We start from the raw sequence: 11902 nt of genomic DNA, 5'->3' as shown, positions 1-11902 counted from the left end.
ATAAGAAAAGGCGTCTGCTATGAACGTTCAGAATAGCAAACTTAATTTGATTGATTTGAGACTGAAAGAAATATTATCTCCTGAATCTCTTCATTACCCATTTCAGTGCACTCATCACCATTATGGCGAATTCCAATTCTAGACGGGCTTTGCTACCTGGTGTCTACGCACCACTTCCTACCTTTTTCGATGAGAATCAAGAGATCGATTATGAGACGTACAAAGCCCACTTGCTAAGTATGACATCTACAAATTTTCAAAGTTTGGGATTCCAGTTTTTGAATTTTTTCTAATCTTTTCCAGATTTAACTTTGAAGGGGATGGGTGAGTGATTCATCGATTGATTCCAAAGAGCGCGCAGCTTATCAATTCAATATACTAGTGCCCGTGTGCGCAGGCTCTCTTGGTGAAGCTGTCCATTTGGTAGGCGATAGTAAATGAACGATCGAACAATGTTCAAACTAACAATCCCAAGAGCTTCGAAGAAAGGACCTCTCTTATCCGATTTATCAGAGCCACCATGGATGAAGCAGGTCTCAATGCCACTCCAATCGTCGCCGGAGTAGGAGGCTTGAGCACAAGAGAGACTATCCAGTTAGCCCAAGCGGCCGCAGAGGCAGGCGCGTAAGTATAAGCACCAAATGTTTGACCTCGCACCTTTCCAAGCCTGATTTTAACAGTCAATAGAGACGCGGGGATGGTAATTCTTCCTGCTTATTATGCAGCAAGTCTTAATACAGACCCGGAACAAGTGGTTCAATATTATATCGACATTTGTGCAGGGTCACCCGTATGTCAGAATCAAGATTTTTGAATGATATGAAATAAACTAAAACTATCTAGATTCCCCTCCTCCTCTACAATTTCCCTGCAAATGCAGGTGGTCAAGACATGTCTTCTGAAGTCATCAGCACAATTATCAAAAAGGCGCCAAATTTGTGCGGTGTCAAGTTAACGTATGCAGTGCCCAGTCTCTATCATCAAATTCTATGATTTACTGACCATATCCATTATAGATGTGGCGGAAGTATTGGAAAGCTCGTTCGTCTCAATGCGTTATTATCCGAGGATCCTATGATCAACAGCAGCAGAAACTTTCCATTCCTCCTACTTGATGGCTTGATCGCCGATCTTACCCCTTGGATGCAATGTGGTGGCCATGGAACCGTGAGCGGCATACCCAACTTTGCTCCGCGAGCTTCTATGAGACTCTGGAATTTATTGAATTTAAAATCGCCCACATCAGAAGAGCTACAGGAAGCTACAAGGATCCAGGCTATTTTGTCTAGAGCCGATGCCTCTGCCGTTCCAGGTGGAATTCGTGCAATGAGTGAGTCTATCTACAAAATGATATTGTCTTTTTTGACTAATTACGTGTAGAATACGTATTGAACAAGATGCATGGATATGGAATCGCTCCACGGAAGCCCCTTCTCCCTCTGAACGAAAGCGAAGGGGAGAAATTCATGGAGGTGCTGAAGGAGATGCTTGAACTAGAAAATGAATTTATGGAAGATTGAGAATTTCTACCTTGTAAATTCAAATCCTATTTCACTTTGTGCATTGATTATGAATCTGGATTTTTTTTCTTTGAATGTCTTTGTTATAATAAAGTCAGTATTAGAGCATAAATTTCTATAGATAGGGTCGATATTAGTGATTTTGAGAGTTTATCAATCCCGACTTGATCTGGTATAATAAAATCACTTAAAAATCACACATGTGCAATCGATTAGCGGCTTCTACATAAAATTAAATTGAAGACACGATAGAACCTTGGAAGCATAAGATCCTAATAATCATGTCATTTCTATGTTTATCACGAGATCACTTTCCTGATTAGGTACATTTCAGATGGAGAAACAATAGTCCGATATAAGGCCCCATACTGACTCTCCTCTCTTCCGATGATGACACAAGGTACTCGGGGAATAACAGAACTCCGCCATTGATTCGTAGAGCAATGGGTCGAAATATTCGACCCGGGCCAAGTCGCCCAAAAGCATGGTGGCTCTCTATCAGCATCTTCATGATCGCATTACTCACTTTCGGGACCATAATCACTTATTCCAACAGATGGCCCGAGTCACCCATAAGGCATCTCTTTGACGACGCGCCTAGCCCCTCACATTCTTCTGGTAAAGGCTGCTCATTAAACCATGGACCTGCCCCAACTGGATCCAGCTACGCGTCTGGCTTTGATATGACCAAAAGTTGGGCCCAACTCACACCTTACAAAGATGCCGACTGGGGCGTTCCCAAGGGTGTCCCGCATGGGGGAAAGTGCGAGCTATCTCAGGTTCATATTTTACATCGCCATGCGCAGCGATACCCCACAATCTCACCTCTTGACTCTCCGAATGTTCAATCATTTATTGCCAAGCTTAATGAGAGCAGCGGAGCGACCGGTCCACTTGAGTTTCTCAATACCTGGGAGTATGTCCTCGGCATGGATGAACTGATGAGGACGGGTGCTTCTACTGAAGCTGCCTCTGGCGCCAACTTTTGGCTCCAGTATGGAAGGCTCTTGTACCGTGCAACGCCTGAAAATGTGGTCGCTTGGGATCCAGCTTTGAATGTTTATCCCAACGGCACGACTCGCCCGAAACCTGTCTATCGCACTACGGGTCAATCCCGTATTCTGGAAAGCGCGCGATGGTGGCTAAGTGGGTGCTGAATACCATTTGATATGGGGAAACGAACTAACCCTGATTCATAGGTGGCTTTTTTGGTGACCGAGGTGCTCATGCCTCATATGATCAATATGATTTGGTGATTCTGCCTGAGGAGATTTTATTCAACAATACCCTAGCGTCCTACTATTCATGTCCAGGCTCACCAGGAGACCAGACTGCCGGTGATGAGGCTGCCCGGGTCTTTATCTCTCGCTATCTCAAGGAAGCCCGCTCTCGCTTAGCTCCATATCTTCCATCGGATTTCAACTTGACTACCCTTGATGTTCTCGCCATGCAAACCATCTGCGCTTATGAGTACACTAGCTTGGCTGGCTCCAGCTTCTGTGGTCTTTTCACTGAGGACGAGTGGAAAGGCTTCGCGTACAATCTCGACCTCCAATACTACGGGAACTACGGTTTCCCTTCCCCTGTGGGCCGTGCTCAGGGTATCGGTTACGTGCTAGAGCTCGCTGCCCGCTTGGAGCAAGAGCTAATCACATCGAGTGATACAAGCGTTAACTACACATACGACAATAACATCGCTCAATTCCCACTAGGCCAGCCTTTCTACATGGACATGTCCCATGACTCTATCATTATTTCTGTGATGGCTGCGTTGAATTTGGACTACTTCAAGTATCCAAGCTCTACAGGAATGCCCGGCAATGTTGACCACCCTCAGAACAGGACATTCGAAATTAGCAATGTTACTCCCTTTGGTGCTCGCTTGATTACTGAGCTCTGGACTTGCCCGGACGATGTCACCTTTGACTCTCTGGATCCTGTTCTTTACACAAATCCAAACTTGGAATCTACCGAGAATACCACAAAGTACATCCGCTTCATGTTGAATGGTGCACCGCTACCCATGACTGGGGTTCTTGGTTGCGAGAATGCTACCAACGGATTCTGCCCACTCGAGAAGTTCTTGAGTGGTGTTCCTGAACTGAAAGAAAAAGCAAACTACCAGGATGCCTGTTATTCCTACTGGCGTAATCATACATATGGCGGGGGTGGTGGCCTTGAAATTCCTGTTGATGCTTTCACTCTAAGGTAGAGATCATGCATTCTTTCTCCCGGTGACTATTTCGGACATAGCAAAGATCGTCTACTTAAAGCATATTGTCTTTTCTCCACTTTGTTCTCTTATTTTCTTAATCTCGTGTCTAACATCGTTTTTATTTGCATTTTATTGGGTCCTTAAGCCCGGCCATAATTTAATCCTCGCTATTAATGGTTGGTCATCCTCAGTAGTTGAGTTTCTACATTGACATGGATACACCCTCCTTTACCTACATGCGAAATCAAATTCGCCAAGCCATTATCCGTAATACTCATCTGAATCTGAGTTTCTAGGAAAACACGCAAACAATCGTCATGCATAACCATGTTACGAAGGGGTGGCCTTGAATTCTTTCTCATCCCCGTATTTCAATCTTTCAAAACCCCTCAAATCTTCCATCTCACAATTCCCCAATCTACCACTGACTCTAAACATGGCACCAACAATCCTCTTTGTCCCAGGTAGTTGGGAAGGCCCAAAACCATTCGAACCGATTTCTGCCCTGCTTGCGACGCAAGGATTCATTGCTGAAACTGCTGTGATCCCTAGTACGGGAACCGTCTCACCCGGAAACCCGAACTACAAGGATGATGTACGCGCTGTTCGCGGACATATCCAAAATATAATCTCTCGTGATGAAGATGTCTTTCTTGTTCTTCATTCTGCGGGTGGATTTACTGGTAGTGAGGCGATGGAAGGACTAAGCAAAAAGGAGCTTGTGGCGCAAGGGTCCAAGAGTGGGGTTATAGGAATTCTGTTTATTGCGGGGGCGGTTTTCCCTGTTGGGCATCATCATGCACCTTTACCCTTCGGTCGATATGAGGTGAGATTCTTTTTCTTTCCATCCCATCTTTTTTTACTTTTATTTTGATCTAACTGCTATTTTTTAGGGTGGTGCTATGTACTGCGCTGATCCACCAGCAATGCTCTTTAATGATTTCACAGAAGAGGAAATGAATAAGTGGCTTCCTGGAGTCAGTACACAACCTGCTGATGGCTGGGATAGTGTCATTTCTTATACAGGCTGGGAAGATGTTCCGAGTGTTTATTTGATTTGTGAGAAGGATGGAATTGTACCAGTTCCGGCGCAAGAACAGTTGGCGGCGTTGTCCAAGAGTCGCATTGAACGGTGCAGTGCGGGTCATATGGCGCAGCTGAGTCAACCTGAGCGAGTGATTGAGGTGATTCGAGCGACTATTGATTCACTTTGAGCTCAATATCAGGTAAAATTCAAACCTGATGTCTGACGATAGCACTATTGGCTTAGATTTAGGATGACAATAATATGATGTTCCCACAATCCTAGAAACTTGAATCAATTGGATAATGACCTTGAAATTACTGGTATCTCATAGTCATATATGGGTTCGTAACATCAGATCCTCTCCCCCGAACCCAAACATCCACAATCTGCGAAGCATCAGGATCAAGATCCGAATCCACAATAAAGTACCACCCATAAAAGGCACCAGTGACGCAAGCATGATTCGGAAAGACCTTCACGAACTGTCCAATCTTCAAGGGAATACTCTCCTGTCCTGCCAGTGGAGATCCCCAAGCCACAATACCATGTTCCTGGCTAATCCGACTAACAATCAATCTCGATTTCTCAACCTCTTTTCCCAACCCCCACGAAGAAAGTACACCCCATCCAGGGTAGCTCTCACAAGGTTCCCTCGCCAATGCCAAAGTCCCCGCAGCAATAAGAGCTTCAGCCTTCTCTCGTTCTCCATCATTGTAAACACTGCACACCTCCGCAAAAACTGAAAGAGCAATCTCATCCTCTAATCTCCCATCTCCTTCCCGCGCGTGTGTAGAGACTTGCTGCATATCCAAAACGGGATAATTGCCCGCATGGAACTCAATATTCACCTTCGAACTCGGATCCTTGAATTCCCGGAGCAGGTCCTTCAATTCCTTCGCTTCAGGAGATTTGTGACACGGATTCGGGGCAAAACCTGCATTCATTTCCTCATTTTTAGTTGGAGCAAGGTTATAAGAAGATGTAACCTGTGGTGTTGCACCAACACTAATCACCAACTTCCGATCTTGAGGTAAAAGATGCGTCCATCGCTGTAACGCATCCTTACATCCCTGAATCTCAGTAACGAGGTAACTCATTGCTTCTTGCGCTGTTTTCGCACTGTAGCTAAGACTACTATGCGAGTAGAGTCCTAGCAAAGAAACAAAGCCTTTCTTCTCTGCGTCGGCGAGTCGTTCAAGTAACCCGTTTTTGTTTAGTGAAACTGGTGGTAAACCGGCACGGTGATAACCGGTATCGACTTTCAAGAAGACACCAATTGGGAAATCGGTTATCTCGAAAAATTTCTCAAGATAGGGAATCTGGTCTGGGTGGTCGATCATTACGGAGATGCTGTTCTTGCCGAGGATTTTTGCAATCTCCGCGAGACGGACCACTTTCGAGGGGATCAATGGGATCCCATAGAGAACGTTGAAGAATCTAGATGTTTTGATGCGCTGGAGAAGTGGGACTAGAGTTTCGATTTCTAAGATTGTCGAGGCGATGAAGTTTGCTTCACTGGAGACTAGGTCCATTTGCATTTCTGAGAGTTCGAGTGTCTATTATTGAATTAGTACTATATTCCCGCCTGTCTGCTTTCTCATATATTTTGAGCAGAAAAGGGGTACTTACCTTGTGAGTCTTCACATGAGCGCGGAATTTTACACCCAATTCTAGGACTGTGCGCTTCATTCGCTCGCAGTGTCGCCGAATAATGGCTTGATCAAGCACCGCAGCGGGCTTCGGGACATCGTCATCGCTGAGGTGTTTCCCTATGTAAAAGATGGCGAGCTCATCTGGGGCTGGGTACGAGGAAGTCATGATATTTCAAGTTTCCGATTCGGAATTGAATCAGTGCCAATTGATAATGTTTCAAGACTTAAATGTGATTCATGTTGGACAGCGGGGAATTGTATCGTTCCCGCGCTCTCGATATGGTATGTGGGGCGGGATGATAGCCTGAAGGATTTGCCGAGTAAGATATGGTATTTCGATAAGAGATATTAGTAAATTGATTGGGGTACATAGTATGCAATCTTGGAAATAAATTGAACAGCACTTGATTTTCGTGGTGATTTTCGTGGTTATAGTTTCAATCAATGTTGATTTCAGTCCTCAAACTATCAAGATGGCGGTCCGCGCTCTGAGCGCGCGCTCATAACTCGGACTCAAAGCTATGAATTACTAGTAAAACTACAGGTGCCACCTACCAGTGCACACTGACGGTCATTATTCGGTATTAATGTGGTCTATCAGAACTACGACTTTAGATGTTCATCTAGAATGTCAAGTGATCAAGTGGTATCAAATGATTGCCAAAATGAAATAAAAACAGAAGAAATAACTTGAGTAGACAGCCGCCTAGTAGTCCTGTGCGCCGAAAGTCTCAGCGGAATCCCATGCCCTGAGAATGCAAATGGAATCATGCAAGAGAAGAGAAGTATCTATGGACGAATTCCACGCTGCGCCGCACCCCATAACCACAAAGCAAAGAAGCAAAGTCATAGTTGGAGACAAACGAGAGAAAAGGATTAAACGACGTAACCGAGATAAGAAAAACAAGAAGTGGAATTCGCGAGGTCAGGTATATTGGAACATAAAAGATAGAAACACCAACGCCGCCCATACGTATGCGCTTTTTTTTATTTTGAATGCATGAGAAAAGTGAGGTTAGAACCTTGAAGGACTCATGCTCGATCGAGAGCGTTGTGATAGAGATCTTCGGCCTCGACTGGACGGCGCTCGTTCTGATGTGGGAGGAGCGTGTTCAAAGAAGGGAATCAGGTCGGGATTTTGACTAGGTGGTGTCTTGGAGTTGTGGGAGTATTCACCAACGACGCGGTCATCAGCTGCAGTATCGGGATGAATCTCAATACCCTGCTGTTGGTCTAATCCGCCATGAGACCCCACTGCCGGGAATCTCATCGAGTCTGCCTCGTCGTGACCACGCTCAATGGGAGACCAGCCAGCGATACTGCCAGCCACGATACCAGCCATAGCAGCAGCTGGTCCAAATGTTGAGTTGGACCGGGAGCGGGTGCCTCGTCGCGAGCGAGATTCTGGGGTAGTTGGTTGAGGAGGGGGGGCTTCCATTGTCACCATTGGGTGTAGGTGGAACAGAGGAATCCCGAGATCGGGATCCACTGCGAGATCGAGGAAGGAATTCTTGCGGGTGCTGGAGCTTGTGTCGGATGTGTCGCAGGCGACCACCACGTACAGTCTTGATGAAAGCGAGTTGGTCCCTGATCTCCTCCAGCGCCGGGTTCCATTCATAGCGGCGATCCTCATCTGACACAACAAGCTCTGGTCCAGGGGACTTCTTGCGATGCCAGAAATGAGGAACAAGCCTGCTGAAGAACTCATCGGGGACGAGGCGGATAACGACTGCAATAGGCAGGGAAAGCGCACCGAGAACCAGGCTGACTGCCCACTGGCTACCCTGATCAAGGCGTGTCACTGAGAAGGCTTGGCCACCAACGAAAACAATCAAGACTTGGCCTCCAATGATGATAATTTGAATACCAATGAACCACTTGTTGCGCCAAATTCCTTCCATGATGTTGAGTTTGTTGTCAATGCGGCGAGAGTTGTACTGATTGAAGATCTGCATGAACACAAATGTGTTGAAGACCACAGTTTTCAGTACATCTTCATCCCAGGAGAAAATGGATCCACCAGCAAAGTTCAACACAAATGTAACCACTAATTGGTAGATCGCTTGTCCGATGATCATCTTCCACATGGTCACCGTGATGAGCGGGCTTGCCTTGGATTCGGGACGACGGTCGAGGACGTAGGGTGATGGAGGATCGGTTGCAAGAGCGAGAGCGGCGAATGTGTCCATGATAAGGTTAACCCACAACAATTGAACTGCACTGAGGACTGAGTTCTCCTCATCGCTAGCGACGGCAGAGACGAATGTGAGGATAACAGCGGTAATGTTGACGGTAATTTGGAACTAGATTGAATAAATTAGCTGTTGGTCATTATGAGGACTAATTCGGGCATACTAACCTGAAGGAACTTCTTGACCGCATCACTGACGGTACGACCCCAAGCCATAGCCTTGACAATAGAGGCAAAGTTATCATCCATCAAAATGATATCTGACGCCTCCTTAGCAACTTCAGTACCAGTAACACCCATAGCAAAGCCAACATCAGCATTCTTGAGAGCTTGAGCATCATTAGTACCATCACCAGTGACGGCAACCGTCTCGCCCAGCTTCTTAAGTTGATTGACAAGGATCTTCTTATCCTCGGGACTAGATCGCGCAATGACCTGCAATCGAGGAATAATCTGGTTCATTTGCTTTGAGCTCAGTTTCCGAAATTTAGGTCCTTCAATCGCAATTCCACCTGGCGTGTAGATACCACACTCCTGGGCAATAGCCTTGGCAGTATTGATGTTATCACCAGTGACCATACGCACAAAGACACCGGCACGCTGACAAGTGTGCACTGCCTCCGCGACACCCGCTCGGAGAGGATCCTGGATACCGAACAAGCCGAAGAGAGACATGTCCTTGAAAACAGACTCAAAAACGGCCATATTGCGATCAGTTTCCTGGGTCTCAGCTCCACGAGGAGGCCACTGCTCAAAATCCCGGTAGACCAGAGCAATACAACGCAGGGAACGAGAGGTGTAGTTGTCCATTATTGTGTCCAGGGTTTTCCGGTTCTCCGTAGTAATAGGAACTTCCGAGAGCTCAGCAGTGGGATCGCGAATGATCCGCGTGGATTTGTCCATCAAAATTTCAGCGGCACCCTTAACATACATTCGATACTTGCCGTTTTCCAGCTGGGCGATAACTGCCATGCACTTACGGCCCGAATCAAAGGGAAACATCTGGGCGATCTTCGCATTGGCTCGACCCTCGGCTGGGGGTCCCATGCCAAGATAGTCACGGGCAAAAGACAGAAGCGCGGTATCGGTCTTAGATCCGATAAAGGTTTTGACGCCATCCTGCTCTCCTTCGAAGGCAGTCGAGTTCAAGACAATTGACTTGAGTAAGAGATCCTTCACAGATTCTGAGAGTGGCGAAACAAACTCCGCGGCAGAGACATCCCCAGCCTGCTCAGAGGAACCTTTGTCCCCAAACCGGGAGGTAGTACCAAGAGTAGCAGCAACCGCAGTCATTTTGTTTTCGGTGAGAGTTCCAGTCTTGTCGGAGCAAATAGTCGTCGCATTACCCATAGTTTCACAAGCCTTGAGGAAACGAACCAGGTTATTGTCCTTGATCATTCTTGTTGTAGCAAAGGCGAGAGCGAGAGTGACCGCCAGCGGTAAACCCTCAGGAACTGCAACAACAACAATAGTAACAGCAACGATAAAAATCTGCAAGAAATCCTGTCCCTTCACATCGGCACCGCCATCGATACTCTTCAATCGAACGAGGAACTTAATGAAAAGTACCACGAATAAAAGCAAGCCGGAGGCGAGACCCAATTTGGCGATGTACTCGGCCAACTTGTTGAGCTTGGTTTGCAATGGTGTTGTTTCGCCTTCTTCCTGCAGAGTCATCATGGTCCGACCGTGGGTCGCATTAACACCGGTTGCAGTGACAAGGAATGTGCCTACACCCTCAGAGACCTTGGCTCCAGAGATGATGAAAGGGTCCATTTTCTTCAGATCTTCGTGATTCTCGATGGTCCGGTAAACTTCGTCTCCCGGGGTCTTTCGCAAGATATCCGATTCACCAGTCGCTGAGGATTCATCGCACTTGACATCGTGACCTTCAATCAGAATACCATCTACGGGGACCATATCACCTGGCTCCAGATGCATGACTTCTCCCACCGCGATATCATGGATGGAGATTTCGACGGTCTTGCCAGAGCGAACCACTTTAACTAGTCTGTTTTCCTTTTTCTTGTTGAGTTTGGCGAATTGTCGTTCTTTCTGCCAGTCATTGGCCGCACCAACAACCACCACAATAATGATAGCTATCAGAATTGCCAGACCTTCCACCCATTCCACACCGGGTTCCCCATCTGTAGGATGAAGAGATTGCGGAATACCAACAGCCAGAGAGATAATAGCAGCAATTGTCAACAGGATCAGCACTTTGTCGTTGTATGCAATCCACGCCAACTCCCAAATGGTCTTCAATTTCCGCTCTGGCAGCTTATTGGTCCCATATACCCGTCTCCGATCCGAAAATGACTGGTCAGATTCATCTGAGACTGCAGCTGCATCAAGCGGTGAAAGTGACGGAGAAGTCGCCTTAGGCGAGGGACTTGTCGCAGTCGCCTCTTCAAAGCTCACAGCCCCATCCAATGTGGTCTCATCCGCGCTCAGGCCACTCCGCACATCAGTGCGCAGCCCCTTTTCCAATCCACGCATTCCACCCAAAGCACGAAAAGCAGCGAAACTCTTAGGATTGAGTAGTTTATTCAGCTGGCCAGGAGAAAATGCAAAGATATTATTTTCCACCTCGAACTCAGATTCTCGACCAGGATCCGGGGTCAGCGCGTCCTTGTCGTCCAGGTTGTGATTCTTGTTTGTAAGATCCGATTGCGAGCCATGGGAGGCCGTGGCCACGTAGGTTTCACCACCATAAGTGCTTAAGGATTGACTTGTATCTTCCGATTCCAACGAGTTGCCACGAGAGCGAGTTCCGGGTACTGAGAGGAAATTTGAGTGAGTTTCCGGTAGCTTGGCCTTGGGCGATGAGATATTATGAGGCGATGTTGGCCGGTCTTCTCGTTCGCGATCTCGGGCTTCCGATGAAGCATTGGAACGAATGGACGCGCTATAGCGCACATCGGTTGGCGAAGCATTGCTGGCACTACTGACCAATGCATTTGTATCTGACTCGACGGTATCCGTAGAAATGCGAAGTGACGGCTGCGGAGGCGTTGAGAGAACCTGGATCGGTGGTTGACTGGCATCGGGGGAGTTCATGGCCGAGGTATCGATAGTAATTGTAGGCGCTCTTTCTCTTCGCAGGGGTGCCGCGCCCTGATTGAGCTCATTGCCCTGTTGATTTGATTCGGACATGATTCCTCAAAGCTATGGCCGATTCACCGGGGCGACATTCAATTTCTTCACGTTTATCTTTGCATGGGTCCAAAAAGATCCGGGGTTGCAACTTGCGATGCGCTCTTTGAGTTTCTTATCCCTTCAAGAATCCACTGAAGC

General features: G+C 47.0%; 5 protein-coding genes across 5 annotated transcripts; 3 read left to right on the top strand and 2 right to left on the bottom strand.

The window, feature by feature from the left end:
• Positions 1-122: 122 nt before the first annotated feature.
• Positions 123-1520, top strand: N7483_003303 (dihydrodipicolinate synthase family protein; the record flags this gene model as incomplete). Its single annotated transcript, XM_057086740.1, has 8 exons — positions 123-237; positions 304-324; positions 383-423; positions 476-624; positions 688-790; positions 844-956; positions 1017-1330; positions 1381-1520. The coding sequence occupies 8 exons, from the start codon at positions 123-125 to the stop codon at positions 1518-1520; spliced, it is 996 nt and encodes a 331-aa protein (XP_056946569.1).
• A 443-nt stretch (positions 1521-1963) lies between these two features.
• Positions 1964-3732, top strand: N7483_003302 (histidine phosphatase family protein; the record flags this gene model as incomplete). Its single annotated transcript, XM_057086739.1, has 2 exons — positions 1964-2666; positions 2720-3732. 2 exons carry the CDS (start codon positions 1964-1966, stop codon positions 3730-3732), a joined length of 1716 nt encoding a protein of 571 aa, XP_056946568.1.
• Positions 3733-4171: 439 nt separating this feature from the next.
• Positions 4172-4949, top strand: N7483_003301 (alpha/beta hydrolase; the record flags this gene model as incomplete). Its single annotated transcript, XM_057086738.1, has 2 exons — positions 4172-4561; positions 4629-4949. 2 exons carry the CDS (start codon positions 4172-4174, stop codon positions 4947-4949), a joined length of 711 nt encoding a protein of 236 aa, XP_056946567.1.
• A 127-nt stretch (positions 4950-5076) lies between these two features.
• Positions 5077-6580, bottom strand: N7483_003300 (uncharacterized protein; the record flags this gene model as incomplete). Its single annotated transcript, XM_057086737.1, has 2 exons — positions 5077-6318; positions 6392-6580. The coding sequence occupies 2 exons, from the start codon at positions 6578-6580 to the stop codon at positions 5077-5079; spliced, it is 1431 nt and encodes a 476-aa protein (XP_056946566.1).
• An 849-nt stretch (positions 6581-7429) lies between these two features.
• On the bottom strand, positions 7430-11761 carry pmcA (putative P-type calcium ATPase; the record flags this gene model as incomplete). Its single annotated transcript, XM_057086736.1, has 3 exons — positions 7430-7818; positions 7859-8717; positions 8774-11761. The coding sequence occupies 3 exons, from the start codon at positions 11759-11761 to the stop codon at positions 7430-7432; spliced, it is 4236 nt and encodes a 1411-aa protein (XP_056946565.1).
• Positions 11762-11902: the final 141 nt, after the last annotated feature.

The sequence above is a fragment of the Penicillium malachiteum genome (assembly GCF_028827825.1).
Source record: "Penicillium malachiteum strain IBT 17515 chromosome Unknown utg000002l:1.0-8849297.0:1.0-8852440.0, whole genome shotgun sequence".
In the NCBI taxonomy this organism is placed as follows: domain Eukaryota; kingdom Fungi; phylum Ascomycota; class Eurotiomycetes; order Eurotiales; family Aspergillaceae; genus Penicillium; species Penicillium malachiteum.
This window is presented reverse-complemented; position numbering and strand designations above follow the sequence as displayed.